Here is a 22,077-nt window from a genome sequence, read left to right as displayed (position 1 = left end):
AGGAAAAAATAATGAGACAAAACTCATGGAAGACAGGAATATAAATGATTAGTAAATAAGATGGGAGTCTTGGCATGGTTCTAAACCTTAAGACAGCAGGAATCCAGAAGAGAAAAGGGGGAACAAGGTATTCTTTTATTATATTTCATCTCTAGAATGTTTGGAACTTTCCCTAAAGCAGAGGTGAGTAACATAAAGTCCATGGGCAGCATTACAGATTAACTCAAGTTTTGGGGGCAAACTCGAGTTGAAGGCAGCAAACCCATATGATACAACCAGGCCGCTGCCAAGTCCAACACCACAACCACTTCTCCATAAGCAGTGTTCCTCTGATGGGGTGAAACCAGAAGTAATAGCTACCAGGGAAAAGGCAGCTCAGGAGAAGTGGTGGTGGTAATAGGGCCACGGGCAGGAAAAATGTTCAGCATCCACCTTCCACCTGTGCTGCACTCTTTTTCTCATCCTGCCCCTGCTCTGTGGGAATTTGGCACAACCCACATTTCAACACAAGGGTCATGGCATGAAGCAGTCATGTCATTTTGCCCCTTACCCAAGGCTCTCAGTCTTCTCCAGAAACCTTGAAAATGAGGATTCTGGGGAAATCAAAAAGACCATGCACATGAAACAAAGCCTTGCCAGGGCCACGAGTGGCTTGTAAACTGTGTGTCACCAGCCCCAGCGCCTCTCGGAGACATAGCCAGTGCTGTGTGCGCTACATTTCCATGCAAGTGCCAATTTGGTGTTAGGGACAGAATGTTGCACTCTGCAAATCTAATTTTTGTAAGATCGGTTTGAAGTGCTCAGCAGGTCTGAAGGCAGGTCTGGCTACAGGCTTTAGAGGGCCCTCAACAAAGTGTCCTCTGCTGGGGCAGGGACCGTGCATTGGTGGCCATAGGCTTCCTTAGCAGCCACAGGCATCTACAAGGCATCATTTTAAACTTCCCGTAGTGCTCCTGTTGCAGCATAGCAGGAAGTTTAAAATGGCATCCCACAGACCCAGCCAGTTGACATTGGCGGACCCTGCCAAAGTGCTAGACTGCTCAAAGGACGCCACAAGGTGAGGCTGGGCTTACCAGATTTGTAGGCATCTCCAGGGCCCAGAGGGTGGTCTCTAAGTGCTCTGTGGCACTTCTCTCTCTGTGAAAAGCAGAAACAGAATGAAGCAACAAAGCAAAGAAAGCCACTTGTTTCTTTAATCTGTCAGCTTTCCTCGGCACTGTGCAACAGCTACCCTGGCACGCAATTTCAATGGACCACAGAGCAGACACAGGTCCAGGCCACCACTTTGACCCAGTAAAGCAGCAGCACCTCTCCTCTCATCCATCCTCCCCTAGCCAAGTGAGGCTTGTGCTCAGCAAGGCCTCGTTTGAAGTGCTGTGTTTGGTTTTGAGCACCTCAGTTCGAGCAGGATGTTGACAAATTGAAAAAGATTCAGAGGAGAGCTGCAAGGATGATCAAAGGTCTGGAAGGCAAGTCATATGTGGAGATGCTGAAGTAACTGGGTCTGTTTAGCCTCGAGAAAAATAAGATGAAGGGGGCGGGGGAAGAGAGAGAGAGAGAGAGAGAGAGATGTTGACAGTTTTCAAATATTTAAAAAGGCATTGGAAAGCAGAGGGAGAAAACCAGCAGATGGAGAGGACATAAAACAATGAGCTTTAAGTGTATAGATCTGGCCACATCCTGTCAGGCTGGCATTACTGAGCTGCAAAGGAAGAAAGGAGCAAAGATCCTCACCGTGTCTGGTCACAGGAATTGTGAGGGAACTCTGGTGGAACCAGTGAATCCTCTTTTTTACTGAGGTGCTAGCATTTTTGCGAAAAAGTCCAGAATTGAAGTCCTGATGAGGAGGGCAGTACTGGGATAAGGCCCAGACCGCTTCTGGGAAAACCAGCTGGTGCTGGCACACTCCTAATTATTCAGCCACCAAACAAACCGGCAGGTCTCCTATCTGCTGAGGAGACTTTAAGTGTACAGGATGTCCTGTCTCAGGGCTGGAGTTGGATCCCAGGGTCTCTAGAGTCCCTCGCAACTCTAAAAGTTATCCAATACAGTGGCAAGAAGAGTGGCACGGTCCCAGGTGCCAGAGTCACATACGGTCACTCCCAAAATGGTGCACACACTGCCAACAGTGAACTGCAGGGAGGGGAGGGGGAACACACTCCCAATCACACAGCCACAGTCAAGCACAAAGGCATACAAGCACACACCAAACAATCACGCCTGCAGGTAGAGAAACGAGCCTCTGCATATAAAACCCACCATTGCGCAAAACAGACTTAATGTGCCGCTTAATGGAGCTTGCACAGCAAAAAAAGGTACCACAATTTTTTTTAAAAACAAACAAACATTGCAAGCACACAGCCTCCATCTCAGATATAGGTAGGCAGGATCGAAGCCACACAAGCATTTCAAAGGAACCCACAATCACACATGTATACAAATCACACCGACAGAGGCGTTTGCAAAAAGCAGCCGTGCCAGGACTGCGGCACACTTGACGTTTTTTCCCGGCGTGCAGATAAGGGTATTGCTATTGCTTGCCTTGTGGCAGGACTGTGGGCCTAAATGGTTTAGGAAGCGACGTCACGTGTGAAGTGGCCCCTGAGTCTATAGCAGCAAAGGGTGGCGCCAAGAAGGGCAATGTGTTTGTTGAGACGCGCATCTTTTGTAAGCAAAATCTGCTAAAGATTTCACTAAGTGTGCACAGGACCCACCGACATGGAGAACTAAAACCATAGGAACTGTAGCATACATGAAAATGTGTGACACAAAATGCACCACAGAAGAGGTGCACCCCCCAAACCTCCAATAAATGAACACTGAGATACAACTACATGTGCAGAATCGGGACCACATGCAGTCTCCCTCACAAGTAAACTAACAACCATAAATAAACCCATAATAACCTCAGACTCACACTCCCAACCTTGCTTTCTCTTTCTCTCTCTTTGTGTCTCTTTGTCCCTTTTCCTATTTTGGGGGGGCAATTTAGTAATAACTTTAGAACTGCTGTTTTAGGGAGCGGGCTATGTGGGTGGGGGTGGTCTTTCTTGGAATGGGTGGGGTTTCGCTGGGGTGGGGTGGGGAAGTGGGACCATGGGGCAGCGCCCCACGACAGAATGGGGCAGGGTTTGGGTGGGGCAGGGACCCAGGCATCCGGATGGGGGGGAGGGGCTAGGGTTTTCGATACTATTTTAGGGCGTTCATAAGAAATAAAGGCTTTTTTAATCCCGCTCAGACCTTGCCCCAGTGTGGTTTCTCTGCGTGTGTGCATATTTGGGGAAGCGTTCTTATTTAAGGTTTGCATTCCTTTCTTTCTATACTGATGAGTCACAAAAAAAACAAGGCTCATCCTCTCTTCACCCATCCTCTCTTCACCCACCTCCCTCTAACAAACCGCCAGCCTTGTTTTAATCTCACAAAACAGCAGAAAACAAAAATAAGAAGAGGAACCAAGGAAAAAGAGGGAGCAGGTAATTTGCTTACATTAAGAACCAAACTATAGGTGGTGTTGATCACATACATAGTTTGTCCTTGAGTGCACAATTTTTATTTCATAAATAGCCAGCAGGAGTTCCTCCACTGCAATTCAATGCAGATTGGGCCCCTGCAAGGCCTTCCCCCACTCATGTAAATTGCAGCCATGCCTCCCCCCTTCCAATTGAGACTGCAGTGAGCTAAACAGCACTTACGCCCCACTCTCCAGAGTCCCAGTCTTGATTTCTAAAAGAAAAATCATGCACTCAGGGGCAAATCATGTGATTAATGTCATGGACAGTTTGGCACTTCGTCCCCCAAAATAAGCAAAGATAATACCAGATTTTCTTAATGTGGCTCTCCTTGGCACAAAATATGGAGTCTGGAATTTTTAGCTGTTCAGTGCCACAACTTTACGGTTAAATGTTTCCCAAGTCCCCATTAAGAAGTCTAGAGGAAGAGCCATAGGGTGGCTTGCTTTAGACAAGGCAGCACTGGAGACTTGTGACATCTATTTAACATCTGCTTGTTTTTAAGTATGCAAGCAGACCCTCCAGACTCGTGTTTTATTGTGGATGTATTCTGCAACATGTCCTTAACACAATAATAGTAAATTAACGGTGGATTTTGTCTGTTTTGTTGGTTGTTCTGTGATGCTTTCCCAGTGTTATGGCTGTCTGAAAGGGCTACAGAGCAATAGAAGTGGGACAAAAATAACCAGAAGATTTGTGGAATAAAGTTATGAGATTTCAGCAGGATGTTACAGGGCATGCACTGACTGAAAATGAAGCAATATGAACACTCCAAAACTTTTTGCTGGCATAAATAGTATTGAAAGCAGGATCACGCATGACCACCCTGAGAGCATCATGAGGACAAATTACCATGAACACACAAGAAAAGGGATTTTTGAAGCAGGCAGCTCTACCACCAATTTGGCATGAAATATCCAAAGAGCAACTGTACCTCTCTTAGCCATTCCCCAGCTTTAAAAAACAAATAAATCTCACAGCTCTCTCTGAGGGCTTATCCACACTTACCTTTTGCCCCAGAGCTTTCATGGAGATTCCCTATGAAAAACTGCTCTTTAGCGCTTAATCAGAACAAACAGCAGATTGACGTTTGCTACGATTGAGCGCTAAAGAGTGGGTTTTCACAGGGGAAAGCTCTGGAACAAAAATAATGATGCCTAGACACGCAGCTTTAAAGTGCAGACCTTGCCTGGAAAGAGCGGGGAGAAAGCTAAGTGTGGATAAGCCCTGTCCCTGTTCCAGTTCAAACTTGCTGGTTTCCCTTTCCCTGCCAGGGTGTCACCTTCCAACAGAAGTGGGGAAAAGACCTTTCCCGTCATCAAGCAACATATTTTTTAAAATTCAGTTCCTGACCATCCATAACCTGCCCAGTGATAGGCCCATTCCTAATAAACAAAAATTTCCAAAACCTTAACAATGCAAGCTGGCCTCTGACAATACATGACACTCCACTGTGTACCTTGAGTGTGTTGATTTAACCTATAACAACACATAGAATCATAGAATCGTACAGTTGGAAGGAACCCAAAGGGTCATCTGGTCCAACCCCCTGCAACCAAGCAAGACTGGATTATCCACGGTGCAGTTGGAACAATGGCACCAGGGCCCATGTCTGCAAGGCAGCACAGAGTTTGAACTCCCCCCCCCCCCAAAAAGTACATCCCTAGTCCTTTGGGAAGAGACGTTATAAATCATAATGTTCAGTGTACCAACATGGTTGAAGATAATATTTTACTGAAGTTGGGGGCGGGGAGGGGAGGGGAGGGGAAACAGGTTTCATATTACTCTGCAGAGTGCTTCAAGAAGTCAGAAGGGCCCCCGCTTCCACACTTGCTGGCTGAGAAGTAGCCCTCTCCCCTTCACTTTAGAGGGTACTCTACAAGGTGGCTGCCTATGCACCTTTGGGGGGGATTTGGGGGCTAAAGAAGGCAATGCAGTGATGGCAGAAGTGGAAATGGGTGTGTGTGGAATATATATTTGTAAGTAGTGTTTGTGTGTTTGTTGGTGTGGGTTTAAAATATTATTTGATGGAGATGCCTTTGATCAGGCATGTTTATACCCAGTGCAGAACATTGGAAAGCGGGAGCAGGCTTTGTTTTATTTTTTAGGAACATAGGGGTCTAAAACTCAATAATCAAACCAGACTAAAAGTGGTTGAAGCCTCGGAGCTGTACTAATTAATCTGTGATGCAAGTGTGCAGAAAAACACAACCCCTTATTGAACAAAGAGGCATCAGTTTAGTTAAAGGCACCAACATTTGATGTCTATGATACAAGCACTAAGTTCCCTTTTGCAGTCATTTTGCACCACCTAAATCTTCACAACCACCATTGAGGTATTTTAGGCTGAGAGTTGGTGACGGGTCAAAGGCAGAAAGTGAGTAAAATCAGTGATGAGTTAAGTACACATGCCCAGGGTATTTTCTTTTTGTTTATCAAGATTGGCACACACACACACAAACAAACAAACGTGTTTGCAGTTTGCTGACAATTGTGAAACTGCATATGTTCAGGATTGATGTTTTTTGTAATCCATAAATATTCAACACAACTGTAAATGTGTTTATCTTTAAGAGACCACAATATTTTTTGTGGTACATTATTTCATGCATTCCTTTTTTGGAAGTAAAGGGCCCCTATTTTGGGAATTGCACCAGGGCTCCCAACTACCTTAATCCAGCCTTGCAGCTAAGCCATATCTCTGGAGGCTAGAGACTGGATAGGAGGATGAACCTCAGCAGATGTAGCATTTAATTCCCTGGCTTGAGAGCAAGGTGGAATCTCAGAGTCCAGGCTGTCAGCCTCAATCTCTTCTATTTCCAAAGTGAATTCCAACTTTTTTTTCCTAGCAGGGATTTTTGCGTTTTGCCAGCCGAAGTTCAACAGCTGTAACTTTCCAAGCATGGAGATAGGAAAAGCTTCTCCTGAAGTATTCTAAGGTGTTATTTACTATTATATTATATTGATCTGTTTTATATTTTATCCTGCCCTTCCTCCAAGGAGCTCAGGACAGGGTTTTGCTCTGTCTACTGTATCCTCACACTGTACCCTGCAAGGTAAGTTTGGCTGACAGACAGTAACTCACTCACTCACTCACTCACTCACTCACTCACTCACTCACTGAGAGGTCACCAAGTAAGCTTCATGGCTGAGTTCACACCCAGGTTTTCCAGTACTAGTCTGAGACTGTAACCACTGCACCGCATTTCCATGCACAGAAAATGAAGAAGAAAACTTCAGTTTGGTTGTTAACTTCAGCACTTAAACTCTGTCCTGCTCTGTCTAGCATTTAGGACTGGAAATGCATTTTCGCCTATAATATAGGAATAGCTCATGACATGATAACTGTTGGTCTTTTGTGTAGGTATTATATCCCAAAAGGATAGCATTTTTAAAACAGAAAAACTAACCATGGATTCAGTGGCCCTGTTTATATGGCACAACCAAACTGCAGTTTCCCCACCAAGCTTTGGGGTTGTGTGCTCTGCCCTCCCATGCCTCTCTGCCCTCTCTTCTCATCCAGTGTCCCAACTCCCTCTCTCACTTCCTAGTTTGCACTATTGCCTGCCATGAAATCTGAATTGGGCAAACTACAGCAACCACAAATCCCAGTTCCAATTTTTTTGAAGGCAAAATACTGCTTGCAATAGGCATTGTTTGCCTGATCAGGACATTACAGCAAGCTAGAGAATATTGCAAAACAAGGAAATGAAGGAAGGAAATAGAGTGCACCAACCTGAGGCGCTGACCGCCAAACCATATTTCAACATTTGAACTAGACCAGTGGGTAAAGCTACTTTCTCCCTAAGAATGCAGCAGTCCTATCTCCCCAGTTTTTCTTTCTCCTCATAGCTTATAACCACTAGGGTCCCTAGGATCTGCTCTCCCTCTCATCCTTGTGATTGTCTGTACACGTGGAAAAAAAGGGGATGTGGAAAGCATAAATCAAGAAGATGAACGCATCAAGGGACCCAAGGAAAGGCAGGGGTCAGAAGGGGGCACCAAACGCTTCTCTAACTGGCAACAGAGGAGGCCATAGGATGGATGGATTAAGCCTAACTCATTATCCGTCTTCGTCCAGATGCCTCGCTGCAAAAAGCAGCAGAGCCATTGCTTTCTGTTAATAAAATGAAAAATGTGTTTTTTTAGCACCCCACCTCCCTATCTGCTAGCTAGGAAAATTTATCCTCCCCCACCCCTGACTTTTTATCTGCACCAAAAGCACAGATGCTCATATTGGTTGTCTGCCTGCCTGAATCTGCAGACAGCCCGGAATAATAGCAAGAACAGGAAGGGAAATGAAATGATACCCCCACAGATATGCCTGGAAATGCAGGCCAGGGTTGAAGGATACCACCTAAGGCAATGAGAAAGTTTGGTTGCGGTGTTTTCCAGTATGCAGCTTGGAACGTGTGCATGCATAGACAGAGGCCGCGTGTCTGTCCTAATGTGATCTAGCATATTTTGCCCCTGCGTGTGACAGCACAGTCAGTTTCCTCTTGGCCCTGTGCCTCCCTCCCTCCCTGCCTCCCTCTTTCTCCCCCTCCCCTTCCTCCTGGCCCAGCGTCTTGTTAATCATATTTTCCGGCTGAATTACACATTTGCACTAATTTAATTTTTCATTTCTATGTAAATGAACTTTCTCCAAAGTTCCAGACTGACGCTGCGGTGACAGAACAGCCCACAGAAAGGAAGAAAAAAGAGTGGCGAGAGAACAGCCAGCAGGGACTGGCACTTGCCTCCAACCCACTCAGCCCCACGCTGCTCTCACCACCAGCCTAAGGGTTGGAGCTCCCAGGGTTCCCCTCCTTTGATCCATGGGATCCCTCCCATTTAGAGTTGCCAGCTTCTGAACTAGCCCCTGCTCCTATTCCTTTAACCATGTAGTGATCATTTTTGACTCTGTACCCTGAAAAGCTCCACTTCATGACTCCTGCAGATTAAAACACTGTTAGAGTTGCAAGAACAGGCCAGGTCAACATTTTCTTGTCAGCTCCCATTCCTGGGAACCCAGAGGTTTTGGTTAATAGGTGTCCTATCAGCTAATAAAGGGGATGTCACTCCTATCACCTCAGAACTCCACCAGAAAACCCAGAAATCCTGCCTTCCCACACAGGCCTCTTTTATTCTAACCTCCCAAACTCTGTCCCATCTACTTAGGGCCCCACTCCCTATCCTAGCCGCTTCCCTTGGGGCCACACACTCTTTCCTTGAGGGAGGGAGGGTTAATCTTAAGTGCCACATTCAGAATTGACGCATTTTCTGCCCTGAGCATCCAATTCCAGCTTGAGCCAGGCTTCAGCAGACTCAGCCCCAGGATCTGTTTTCAAAATTTTCTTCAAGACAGAACTAAATCAGGTAAGTCACTATTCTCTTCAGTCTGAGTTTGCAGATGGGGAAATCAGGCTGAGGCAGCAATTGGGCCAGAAGTGGGATAGGAACCCAAGTTTTCTGCACTTCATCGTCTCTATGCTCAACTATTCTAGACCACCAGCCCCGCCCCGCCCCATTGCTCAAGACTGCAACTGGTGTTTTGAGGGGGGGCTATGTTAGGATCAGCATCTTTCTCCCCCTTCTCTCAGAGGACAGATACCTTTCACAGCATGAACAGGTAGACTTCCAAAGGGACATAGTGTCATGGAAGAGTGTTGCCTGCTCATCCTTCTTCTGTCGAAGGGACAGACACCTATGTCAGGAGGCGGGAAAGGGTGTCTGGTAACCCAACATCGCCCAGGCTGTCCTTGGCCTCAAAAAAGGCATATGTTACAAGGCAGGGCAACTCCCGTCCCCTCAGCATTTGGCTGCCTCCACCCTCTCAAGCTGGCAGGCCCCCAGCAAGTCTCACTGGAGCAGAGGAGCAACTTGTTGTGTTTAAAGATTCATGTTTGGCCTCTGAAATATTCAGCAGATGTCAAGCTGACAGCAGTCGCCATGCAAAAGGGGGGAGTGGACTAGAAAGCTAAAGGGATCTTTCCATTCAGGAGATAATGGGACAGTGGAGCACGCAGCCAGAGTTGTAGCAGGGAGAGAAACAGGGAAGCCAGATGTGTGTGTGAAGGAAAGAAGTTGCGAGTTCAGGATGGAAGGGTGTCAGCAGCACATACTCCGCAGAGGAGAGCGCGCGAGAGAGGCTGGCTCAGCTGCTGGCTCAGCACAGCCTGCGTCTCTGCTTAGAGGCCCTCTAATATAGGGTAATTGCCAGTAATCTGCGACAGAGCCATCCATTCCTCCATCTCGTTATCGCCTAAGCTCGTCACCTGCCTCTGAACTTGGAAAGTGATGCTGAGCGAGCAGAACCGGGCCCTGCCTGCACCGCTGGGAGGACTCTCTGCCTCCCCTCCTCTGCTTTAACCCAACCAGCCCTGTTGCTCTTGGAGAAATCCTGGCCAGTGTCTTTCCCCCTTCCCCAAACCACCAGGGCAACAATTGCCAAAATGATGCGCTGTGAAAGAAGAGCTGGCAATAACGGGCATCTGGTGGGCCAAAAAGTAGCCATCTATGCATGAGGCTGACTGCTGCACCTCTGACTGGTCTGGCATATTTTATTTCATTTTACTTATTTATTTATTGCATTTACATCCTGTCTTTTCTTCCAAGGAGCTCAAGATCATGTACACGTTCTCTCCCTCATTTAATCCCCACAACAACCCTGTGAAGGAGGTTAGGCTGACTGGCAGTGACTGGCTCAAGGTCACCCATTGAGCTTCGTGGCCAAGTAGGGATTTGAACTTTGGTCTTCCAGGTCCTAATCCAACACTCTTATCACTACACCACACAATCAGCCTTCATGAGGGAAGGGTAATTCTGTCCCACCACTGCCTCTGACACAATTCAGTAACAATGCAAAGATTCTGCAGATTTACCAGCCCTCAAAGGAATATGCTTCCTAGATTTCTGCATGAGTCACTGCTCCGGGCTTGCTTCCTCATAAGAAGGGAAGCATGCTCAGAAAAAAATGGCCTTTTGCAGAAACACAGGAGAGGGGAGGGGTGGCTAACCTTGAGAGTTGAACGCATGCAGTATACACTGGGCCATTTCTCTCTCCCAGAGGTCCAATTTCCATACCCTCCTAACCTGCTTAGAAGGCACCAAACTTCTTGCATCCAGTCGTCTCCCTTTCCAGACTCATCCACTGTTTAAAAACCTGGGAGAACCATTTCCCAGCTCCTACAGTTTTACCTCTCCCCACAAAAGCACAGAATGTTCTCAGAAGGGTTGTCAGAGCTAGACCTTGAGAGCTAAATCCTGCTGTACCCTTACAAATTGGCTAGAAGGGGAAATTCCACCACTGCTGCAATGTCTTGGGTGGGAGTGAAATGGCACCTGCTGAAATCCTCCCTTTTGAAAGGTCTGGCAGCCAGACCGGGCAACCTTGTTTCCAGTCTCCTACCTCCTCTGTCTCCTGGGGAAAATAACAATACTGTACCTCTTTCTATTTATCACCCCAGCCCTAATTCCCTTCCTGGAGAACCCAGGAGTTCTGGCACCATATCTCTGCTCCTTTCCTATTAGGCACATGACATCCTAGGTTTTGTTCCTTTAACAAGGGTCAGGAGGAAATAGAACAGTTGCACCTTTTCCAGAGACAGCAAAGAAAAGATGGTGAAATGTGCAAAACATATGCCTTGAAACAGAAGGGGAGACTGGGGTGAGCCTTATTGCACCCTTCCTTGTACAACCGCTCGCAAAGTAGTCTAGCTGCGCTTTTCAAATTATCCAGTAAAGCCACCACCTTGTAACATTTACAGCCCCCAGTGTAAATCACCACCATGATCTTCCATCTCCCTGCCGGAGGGTTTAATCTATAACTTGTGGATCAAAGAGGTTTAGCGGGAAGGACAGGAAGAAGGAAGGAGGGTGCAGCTCTCGCTCAGGGAAAATGGAGGAGAAGGAGATCAGACTTTGTCACATGCCTGCCGTGCAGCTCTTCAAGGTTGTGGTGGGGGGGAGGTATCAGTACAATTCATATAACAGAGAAGCTTGGGGAAATCCTGGCTCTCAGTCCCTACACAGCTCTATCCCACTAGACCTCACTCCGCTCACAACGGATACAGCAAGAGGCAATGTTGTTTTCATTCTTTCACACGCACACACACAGCATCACAAACACCCCACATGGATGAAGCCAAACACAATCTGTCATCTGCCTTCTGGAACATATGGAGAGAAAGCGCCTTTCTCATCCGGCTCTTTTTCTTGCTCTAAGTGCTTTTGGCTTCACACCTTCAGAGCATGTAAATATTGTAATGATACGTGTAGTCCAAAGGAGGTCCCTTGAGAGAATTATTGGGCCCTGGAAAGCCCACCATAGGAACCTCTTCCCCTGCCCCCAACCCCAGCCAGACAGCCAAACAGCCAGGTCTCCACCTGCTCCCCTTCCCCAGGCTTTTCGCCTTGCTTCAGATCTGGAAGCCTTCCATCCCATTTCCAGATATAGGGGGGCTGGTTATAATTACATTGCTGCACAAGGGACAGTTGTAGATCTTGGCACTGGGGCTGGCTATGCATTCTCTTGTATCTGGAAGGGAAGGGGGCACAAAATAATCAAAAGTATCCTTTGATTATTTAGATAATCAATACACTCTTCACCCCTCCTGGTTCATCCCCCCTCCCCACCCCACCCCCACACTTGGTGTTGATTTTCTATTTTCTCCTCTGCTGCTGTTATTTATGATGGAAGATGATTTGCTTGGTGCCTTGGCTTGCGCAGCAAAAATACAGAACGGGAGCGGAAGGCATGCCACAAAGCAAAGAACAACCAAGATCCTCCTTCCCCACTCCAACTAGACCCCCCACTACCCTGCTGCCGCTCATCTCCTAGAGAATCCAGATGTCCTGACTCTCAGTATGCACACATATATGTACATGTGCCCTCACACACGCACATAGAAAAGATTATAACACGTTAAACATCACCCCCCTCTTTCAGCAGCCAGATCCTGACACCTCCCTTCTTTTCCCTAACCCACTACAGAACCCAGGAGTCCTGCCTCCCAACCCTTCTGCCCACATACTTAACCCCCAAGCCTAAACACACAGGCAGCCAGATTTGCATAATATACAAATCAGCGTCCTAATTATGCAAACTACATATGCTAAATGTATTTAATTTAGAATCAGTCCTCCTTCATCTGCCAGGAGAGAGACAAAGAACGGGTCTTTTCACTTAACAGTTCCCCAGTGCCAGGTGAGAGGATCTCCTTATGCCATAAGACCAGCTTCTAGCCTTCAAGGGCACAGCACAAAAGCAGGCAATTTGGAGAGAACAGGCTTTTCCATGCCAGAGTTCTTTCTTATCCATCTCCTCCAGTCTGTGTAAATCAATTTAGTTATGAGATGTGCTAGCCAGGCCCTGAAGTCCATCGCCACTTCAGCTCCCAGTGGCTGCTGTCACAACCCAACTAGACCTGCCCCAACTAGAAAATGTTGGTGCCCAACTCTAAGCATGCACATATATATGAACATATATATGAACGTGTGCATTACCTCAAACACACATACATAAAATACTACACCTCTCATCCCACCCCAAGCAGCCTGATCCTGACACCTTCTTTCTTGCCCTAACATGCGCTAGAAATGCCTCCCAGCGCTCTTGCAATGTTTCAAAGAATTATAGAATTGTAGAGTTAGAAGGGACCCAAAAATCATCTAGTTCAACCCCAACTAAAGAAACCCTGACAGATGGCCATCCAACTTATGTTTAAAAACTTCCAGTGCAGAAGAGTCCACCACCTTCCAAACAAGTCCATTCCACTGTTGAAAAACGCTGTCTGGAAATTCTTCCTAAAGTTTAGTCTGAATCTCCTTTCTTGTAAGTTGAATCCATTGGTTTGGGTCCTACCCTCTGGAGCAGCAGAAAGCAAGCTTGTTCCATCTTCCATGTGACAGCCCTTTAGATATTTGAAGATGGCTATCATTTCACTTCTCCATCTTCTCCAAGATAAATATACCCAACTCCCTTAACCGTTCCTCATAGGGCTTGGTTTCCAGACCCTTGATCATCTTGGTCACCCTCCTCTGCACACGTCCCAGTTTGTCAATATCCTTCTTAAAGTCTGGGGACCAAAAATGGACACAGAACTCCAGGTAGGGTCTGACCAAGGAAGAATAGAGCGGTAGTATTAATTCCCTTGATCTGGACCCTAAGCTTAAGGAAGCATAGTGGTCAGAGCTGGGCAATCAGCAGTCATTTAGAAAAGCAGTGAAAGATGCACAGACAATGCCAACAGAAGATGAAGAAGTTTAACAGGCTTGATATGGCCCCCTGTCAGGCAGAAGGAGGGACAGAAGTTTAGGGCCTCCTCCACATGCTTCAATTGTACCAATTTACTTGGCAGAGGGCCTGGCTTTAGGATCCTGTACCAGAGAAATTAAGGACTGTTTTATGTACATTTTCGTGTGCATTGGGCACATTATGATCTCAAGCTGCTTCTGCCCTGGGTGGCCCAATCTCAGAGGTGAGCCTCTCTTTGTGATGGTGTACAGGATTCTGAATTGCATATTCAATCAATGTCAGCAAGACCACAAGATGGATTCACAAATTGTTTGTTCCCTAGAATCCTTGGCTGCCCTCACCCTACCTCCACTGCTCTCTGCCCTGCTCTCTCCTCCCCATACTAATCTGGCTTCCATTGGTGCTGGACAGTGTGCTTTCCCTGCTTTCCATGAATGCAAGCATTTTAGGGATATTGTTTGCTCGTTCCAATTTCAAGCCAAGTGAAAATAGCCCAAACTCTAGATGCTTTTTCGTTTTAATTTTAAGCACTTTTAAGGTGGGTCCAGTAAAATCAGGCCAGAAAACAGGAATGAGAAGCAATCTCAACATCCAGAGAAGCTTAAGCCAGTCAAAGTAGAAACAACAATAATAATCAAACAGCATCATCAAAATAATTACTGAAAGTATGCCTGGTATCTAGGTCATTCGTGGATTTCTGAGCAAAACTGCAACTCCTTCTCCACCATATATCTCCTGTTACAACCACCACAGCCCACTTAGGATCCCCTCCTTTTCCACAGGATCCAGAAGCTCCTACCAATATATTTGCTCTCACCGGAGGGGGAAAAAAAGCAACTTTCAGCCTCCATGCTCTGGAATTCTGACTTTCTGTCCTGCCTATATTCTTATGAGGCTAGTCCTCACTCCCCTTTAAGAGCTCCCCAGAGCCCTGGCCTAGTGGCTGCCCTGAGTTCTAACAAGTTCTCTTTCGTTCTCGCCCTGTCAGTGGATTTTCACTCCTTCCTCTGGATTTAATGAACACCTCCAAGCTGCACGACAGGTAATTTAGTTTTGTCCTCGTCAATGTCAGAACTGGGGCCGAGATCCAAGACCTCATGTGGCTTATCAGGCAACCAGGAGTCCCCTTTCCTGGGCTTTAGCTGCATCCCAGAGCTGGGCTAAGGAATTCTTGTACAAAGAGCAGTTCCTTCCCTCCCCCACTCCACCCCAGAGGCAGCTGCATCTCTCAGTAATGCCATGCAAGAATCACGTTGTGTTAGGGCTCGGCCTGCTTCCATCCTTTTTGACCTCAGCTGTCTCAGAGTCTCTTTGTCTCCCGAAGAGGGAAAAGTCTCCCAGGTTCCCATCACTTGAGGGACTGGCCTGGTGCCACTGGATGCAGACGGGGCTGGGGATGGCTGTTGGCTGCCCCAGGCCTAGCAGGACAAAGACACAGCGTATCTCATACTATTAAAGGGCCTGGGCTTCCTGCTGCGCGTGTCACTTCCATTCAGGATCAGATCACTGAGTGTGGGAGTGTTTGTTTATGTATGATATGCGAATTCACACTTTTCCTCCTCCAGTGTACATGCGCACAAACATTTCCTTCTAAGAGCCATTCACAAGATCACATTTTTTAAAAAAAATAATCCATTTAAGTCCATCTTGATCTAACTTCTGTTCCTAGAGACATTCACTGCTCTCCACTGGAATGCAGGGAGAATATTGTCCATGTTCATATGAACACTTACTTTGATTTAGCCACTCTCAAGACTCTTTACTTCCGGTTCTGTTTTCATGAAAGGAAGTTAAATCAAGAACAGGGCAGAAATACACCCTCCCCTTTGGAACAAACACCAATGTTTACAAATAGCTATTCTGATTCCATAATAGGAACGGCTGCCCAAACATTCATCTTCTGGGGTGAGATGGAAGCAGGATTATAATGGTGCTTCCACAAGGCACTATATTCCCCATACCAATTCAAAAGTCTATCCCCACAGGCAAAAACATGGCCACATTCACACGACACATTCAAAGCGCTATGATACTAATATAAACAGTTATGGCTTTTGCCAAAGAATTCTGGGAGCTGTAGTAAGTTAAGGGTGCTGTTAGGAGATCCTTATTTTCTTCCCAGAGCTACAGTTCTCAGCTTTCCCTGTGAAGACAGATGATAACTGTTTGACCACTTTGGGAACTGTAGCTGTGGGAGGGGAACAGGGGTCCCCTAACAACTCTCAACACCCTTAACAAACTACAGCTCCCGTAATTCTTTGGCAGGAGCCATGACTGTTTAAAGTGGTGTCATAGTGCTTTAAATGTGTGGTATGAATGTAGCCTAGGTGTCCTCAGAAGAATGTCTTGTCCAGCCAAGGTCTTGCTTCTCCTAACTACTTTAATTATCCATTTTCGAACCTCAATTGGCCCTCTCATTAGGTGTTTCGTATTTGTACCCTGAGCAATCCCACTACTGCTGCCTTAATTTCCTTTAAATCCCCTTTATTACCTTTTCATCAGCCCTTTACTTACCTATTTCATAGGCTGAGCCAGCTGTGACAGAGCAGCCTTGATTGTTTCTTCATGTGCCTGCCTTGACCATTCATAAAGTGGGAGACCATCTTGCTTTGACATGAAAAGGGAGGCCCGTGTGAAGGGAGCTGAACTTGGCCACATCCTCTGCCTGCCCTCACTGTGCTCCATTCACTTTAAGCACCAGCAGCCTGGTTCACTTCCAGTGTCCTAGAGAGAAAAGTTTCTGAGGTGCCTGAGGGGAAGGAGAGGAGTCAGAAGATGCCGGGGTTCGGCTCTCCTTACCTGTGCATGCCTTTTCTTCTAAAATTTAGAGCCACCCTCTCTCTGCTTTGTATATGAAGGGGCAAAGACGTGAACAACAAACATGGCCGCCTGTCAGGCTTACTTTGACCCTGTTTTTGTGCATTTAAACCAGGGTGCCAAGAAAGCAAATGTGCTACTGTGGCTAGAGGGTTGAACTATGACCAGTTCCAATGTGAAATCCTAAGGATAAGGGGGACACAAAAACCATAAAGACTTTGGAAGAAGAATGGGATTCAAAATTATTAAATAAAATCCATTAAAATAACCAGCAAAGTTGTATTTGTATCCCAGCAGTTGTCTGGAGATGACCCTTTCTGGAGCTGCAGGTACCTTTCAGCATGCACAAAAGAGGTTTTGTTGTTGTTTGGAAGGGGGCCTTCTCCCACCCCCTGCTCAAGCCATGCTTTCAGTCATAGGCACAGCAGGTGAAGAGGACAGTCTTTCTCTAAAAACAAAATAATCAAAGAAAGCCCCTGCCACTCGTGCATAGCACAATACGGGCAAATGCTGAAAGGCAGCCCTTTGGCTTTCTGTACTGGCCACTGCTATGCCATGTGCATGCTTGAGTGCCAACTTATTTCTTGAGGAATATTTTTTGAGAAGAATTTTCTCCCTCCTATGCAAGCTGACTCCCATGGCTGTATTGGAGATGCTTGATGATCAAATCAGGCCTACAGGCCTTACATTTACTGCTCTTGATTTAGGCAACCATTTAAGCAACTACCATGTGCAGCCCCCATTCACTACATGCAAACGGCATGGGCTACGGTAGCAACAAATTCTGTAAATTAATTGTGCGTTGCATTAAGAAGCATTTTCTTTTGCCCATCCTGAATTTGCATCTCATCGATTTCATTGGGTGATCCTAAGTATAGCAGAGAAATAGAAAATGCTACCTCCCTTTTGCATACATTTCATACTCTCCTTTATTCATCTTTTTCTAAACTAAAAAGCTTCAGATACTCAGCCTTTCCCAAAATAAGAGGTGCCTAAACTTCACCAAACCCTCCTGGGTCTAAAACTTCCTGACCATTGCAGTATGATCTGAAACTCTTTCAACTGTTATCCATCACCCAAAGCTCTTCCTGAGTGTTTCCCTTTTCGATAGAACATGCCATTTCAGGACCATGCTTCGCTAGAAAGTCTAGAATAGATACGTTGGTTGGACACACTGAATATGATTGAGCATTTTCCGGGCAGTTAAGTACCATTCAGCAATATCTCGTAAAGGATATCACAGAGCTGGATAAGGTTCAGAAAAGGGCAAATAAAATGATCAAAAGGAGGGAGCATCTTCCTTATGAAGACAGTCTTAAAAGGTTTAGAAAAGCAGCGACCAAGCCAAAGGGGAACTGAGATGGAAAATTATAAAATTATGAATGGTATATGCAGACGGTGGAGAGAGGCATCATTCTCAGAACATGAGAACTCAGAGTTTTCAGCAAGAGAAACTGTGGCAGAGAACAATGAGGCTGTGTACATGAGAGTGTTAATGCACATGTGGGTGCTCACTGTGATCAACTCCCACCTGGAAACCAATGTCCCCACTGTGGAAGGACGTGTGGATCCAGAATTGGCCTCCAATTACTTACAGACACACCGTTAAAAACAATCTTACTTGACGATGAGTGGTTGCCAAAGAAGAAGAGTCACACAGATTAATTTTTCCATGTGAGCTTTTGTGCACATTCATTAAGAAATGAGTGCTTTCAACTGAGTGCAATCTCAATGTTTCCCAGTGGGTGGTGCTTAATGGGATGTATTCACACTGAGTGTTGTTGTCTCCTCCCCTCAACTAGTACTCCCCCAATCCCCAAAACCTGGTGTCCATGGTGGGCATGCACACAAGTATTTGTTTAGCTATGTGCATGGCCTTTTTATTTCTCTCTTTAAGATGCAAGTTTTCCAATATACCAGACTTGCACCAAACATCAGGTTCTTTTTTTAAAAAATAATTTTTTGATCTCGTTCCCACCAGGAACCCACTGAGGAGTGCCTTACCAATGGAAGTAGGGGGTGTGGTAGTAGGTGGCATGCAGCAAAACATCACCCGCCCATACACACAAAACTGCCTATGCAATGCATTTCAGTCCATTCACAGTTGGGTAATGTAAGTTCTTAATGTTAACTCTTTACTCTCAACAGAATTCTCATTGACTGCTGTAATCTAAAACGACCACACTCCACCTGCTTCTCCACCAACCCATTGTATGGTTGAATATCTTCTCTACTGAAGTCAATTCATGTACTTTTCCTTCCACCCCCATCCAGATTTAAAATCCTCACTTGTTCCCAAGAGTCTTTGGGCTCACCCAAACTTCGTTTGTCCTATGATTTATTCTGTTTGTCCTGTGATTTCTAGTCATGGGTCCGAGACGTTTTAGTTTTGTCCCACCACTTTCCCCGAAAAACCCCGCTGTTTACTGCTGAATCAGAACAAACATCAATCTGCAGAAAACCCGACTGACACTTGTTCTGATTCAGCAGTAAACAGTGGCTTTTCCTGGAGAAACTGACATGCCAAAACAACCTCTCAGAACCATGACTAGAAATTATGGGGCAAACAGAAGTGTGGATGAGCCCTTTGTTCTTTAGGGATGAGGGCAACTGAATTTTCAAGCAGCTCTGTGACATGGCTGGTGTGGATTCAGGTGGGTAAAACCAAGCTACAGTTCCCAGGGGTCAATAAAATAATGTGCATGGTGTGGTAGCATCTGCATTGCTTTTTAAAAATATATATCGCCATAAACTGCTTTGATATTTTATGAAAGGGCAGTATCTAAATGCTTTTTAAAACAAATAAAAATGTGTCAATGTTAGATCTGGGAAAGAGTTTTTGAGAAACAGACTAGCTTTTTCTAAGTGCTTGCAAAGTTTTTGGTTGAATAACTTTCTTGTAAAGAATTTCATTTATTTGGAACAGTTAAATATTCTTGGCTAATTTGCTTTTTTCTTGTTTTGGGGGATAGGCACTTCTTGGATGTCAGGTTGCTACTGTGGTATTTCAAGAGTACTCCCTAAGAACTCGCAGGTGGACTTCCTAGAACCTTATCAGAGGTTCACAGAAAACAAATTTGGTAATGGAAGACAAAGACATCTTGTTCACCATTATATCTTCCATTTCAAGGAACAACTTCAGGGAACATCTCTGTTTGCATGGGGTAGCAGTTGCCTGGCGGGCTCCCTATATATGAACAAACAACAGGTCTTAGAACATCCTTCCCCAACCTGCTACCCTCCTGATGTTTCGGACTACAGTTTCCATTCGCTCTAGCTAGCATGGCTGTACTGGCTGAGGCTGAGGGGAGTGTTAGTCCAAAACATCAGGAGGATACCAGGTTGAGAAGGCTACCTTTGAATGTGCCCCAGAATCCTTTGCAACACACCAGAGTTCTGGCAGAGAAATGATGTGGAAAAAGTTCCTGAAGAGAAGGAAATGTGGAAGCTACTGGGCTCTTGCATAGCGTTTTCCCTCACAGGAACAAAAGTTGGGGCAATTTCCCCCCATGTTGAATTGGGTAGTGCCCAAATTTTGATGGGTTTTCAAACACTGATTCCCATTCCTGTTCCCTGTATGTTTGAAACCACTTCTCCATCCCTCAAAGTCCAGAAGGCTTAGAGAGAAAAGTTGGGTTGAAAAAAAGTCTAATAGCCACATAATTTCTGTGTAGAGAACAAATCAAATTCAGTTCAGCTTCTCTTTGTCAAACTCCATCTCTCACCCCCCCCCCCCCGCTTCTTCCACCCTCCTGTGGGTGACTTCTCTTTTGAATAATTTACACCCGCACTTAGCATGACAGAAGGTTGCTAGTCTGACAGTTCGTCTGAATGAATGATGACTTTCATTATGTCAGGGTGGATGGCAAGAAGAACATGCCCCTGCGAGACCTCGGCCTTCTGCACATAGGCCAGCAACACTCCGGAGCCCCCTCCCACTCCTGGTGCCCCTTCTGGGTCCCTCCTCCTGCTTGTTTGCGTTGTGTGGCTCCCGAACGCAGCCCCTCCCGGCAGGCGCCCTGACAAGTGCTGCTCTCATCTTGCTAGAAAATTTCTAATTAATTAGGTTTATTTATAACAAGAAACAAACAAACATCGTCCAGAGAAGAACAGGGCAGGGCACACAAGATTTGACAAACTGTACTAAGAAGCAGATGGTGCTAAGGCTGAGAGCCAGGATGCCTGATTTCTCTTGGGATGGGACTAGAGACAGAGACAGGGGGAGGAAGAGGGAGGGGGTACTTGGGGGTTTGAGCAAAGGGGAGCTTCTGGGTTTGTGGGGAACTGGAGGATCATGCTTTTATAGAGTTGAAAGGAACTTGGTGGTCATTTAGTCCAACCCCGGCTCAGCACAGGATCCCTGCTGAAACAGAGAATTAGGGCTTGTCACCTCCCGAGTCATCAGGATCCACAATTAAGAAGTTCCTTTTAATGTTTAGACAAAATCTGCTTCCCAGCAATTTCCACCTATGGGTTCTAATCCTGCTCACAGAAGTGACAGAGAACAAATCTGCCGAGTCTTCTACATGACAGCCCTTCCAGATATTTGAAGACTGCTATTTATCATGTCACACCTTAATCTTCTCTTCTCTAGCTATGTGCATCTCAGTGGGGAAGGAGTGCCATAGACCAAAGGCCACCACAGAGAAAGCCCAGTCACTCTCACCTGCCAATCAAATTGACCTTGTGGGGAAGGGCTGCAGCTCAGTGGTAGAGCATCTGGCTTCCATGCGGAAGGTGCTGGGTTCAATCCCTGGCACCTCTAGGTAGGGCTGGAAGAGACACCTGTTTGAAATTCTGGAAATCTGCTTCAGCCAGTGTAGATAGTTCTTAACTAGATGGGCCAATGGTCTTACTCTGTATAAGGCAGCTTTCTAAATGTTCCTTGCATGAAGTCTCTGTGTTGCATCTCCTGTGGACATGCTTATTTGTTGGACACCTTAAAATGCCATGCTGCAAACTGGACACAGTACTCCAGAAACAGCTTAACCAAAAGTTAGGAATATTATGGGGAATACAGGGTTAAAGGGTATAGCAGTCAGGAGCCCCAAGCTCTCTGGAATGGTAGTGGAGCCTAGTAGTTAGGTCTAGCCCATATTTGTGGCAGAATGGGGTGGTAGAATGCTGAATGCACTACAGTGGTACCTCGGGTTGCATACGCTTCAGGTTACATACGCTTCAGGTTACACACTCTGCTAACCTAGAAATAGTGCTTCAGGTTAAGAACTTTGCTTCAGGATAAGAGCAGAAATTGGGCTCCAGCGGCACGGCGGCAGCAGGAGGCCCCATTAGCTAAAGTGGTGCTTCAGGTTAAGAACGGTTTCAGGTTAAGAACGGACCTCCGGAACGAATTAAGTACTTAACCCGAGGTACCACTGTACTTCAGACTCCAGGTGGGTGATATCATTTACGAAGTCTTCTCTGAACTTAACTGCAACAACCACCTCCCCACTAGAGAAGAAAATTAGCACAGCAAAAGTGGTATCCACTTGGACCATTTTTCATTGTACTTGC

The 22,077-nt window shown here is 46.0% G+C and overlaps 1 protein-coding gene and 1 long non-coding RNA gene across 11 annotated transcripts in view; one reads left to right on the top strand and one right to left on the bottom strand.

Moving 5' to 3' along the window:
- The window catches only part of LOC309355334, a 114,687-nt gene that overhangs the window by 69,105 nt on the left and 23,505 nt on the right, over nt 1-22,077 (bottom strand). For 4 of the 10 annotated variants that reach the window (XR_014162487.1, XR_014162488.1, XR_014162489.1 and 1 more), the window contains exon 3: nt 1,074-1,137. The exons of 5 other annotated variants lie outside the window; for them this stretch is intronic. This is a non-coding gene — a long non-coding RNA (uncharacterized lncRNA). Of the gene's footprint in view, nt 1-121; nt 1,138-22,077 lie in introns of those variants that run through there. One more of the 10 variants, XR_014162496.1, reaches the window with a different exon arrangement.
- GRWD1 (glutamate rich WD repeat containing 1) overlaps nt 19,068-22,077 on the top strand; it is a 33,913-nt gene continuing 30,903 nt past the window's right edge. Inside the window, exon 1 of the mRNA XM_081885993.1 lies at nt 19,068-19,217. Coding sequence (XP_081742119.1) covers nt 19,199-19,217 — 19 coding nt within the window. The 5' untranslated portion in view covers nt 19,068-19,198. The remainder of the gene's footprint in view (nt 19,218-22,077) is intronic.

This window comes from Podarcis melisellensis, assembly GCF_964234715.1.
Source record: "Podarcis melisellensis genome assembly, chromosome: 13".
In the NCBI taxonomy this organism is placed as follows: domain Eukaryota; kingdom Metazoa; phylum Chordata; class Lepidosauria; order Squamata; family Lacertidae; genus Podarcis; species Podarcis melisellensis.
The sequence above is the reverse complement of the archived record's forward strand: the minus strand, read 5'-3'. Positions and strand labels throughout refer to the sequence as shown.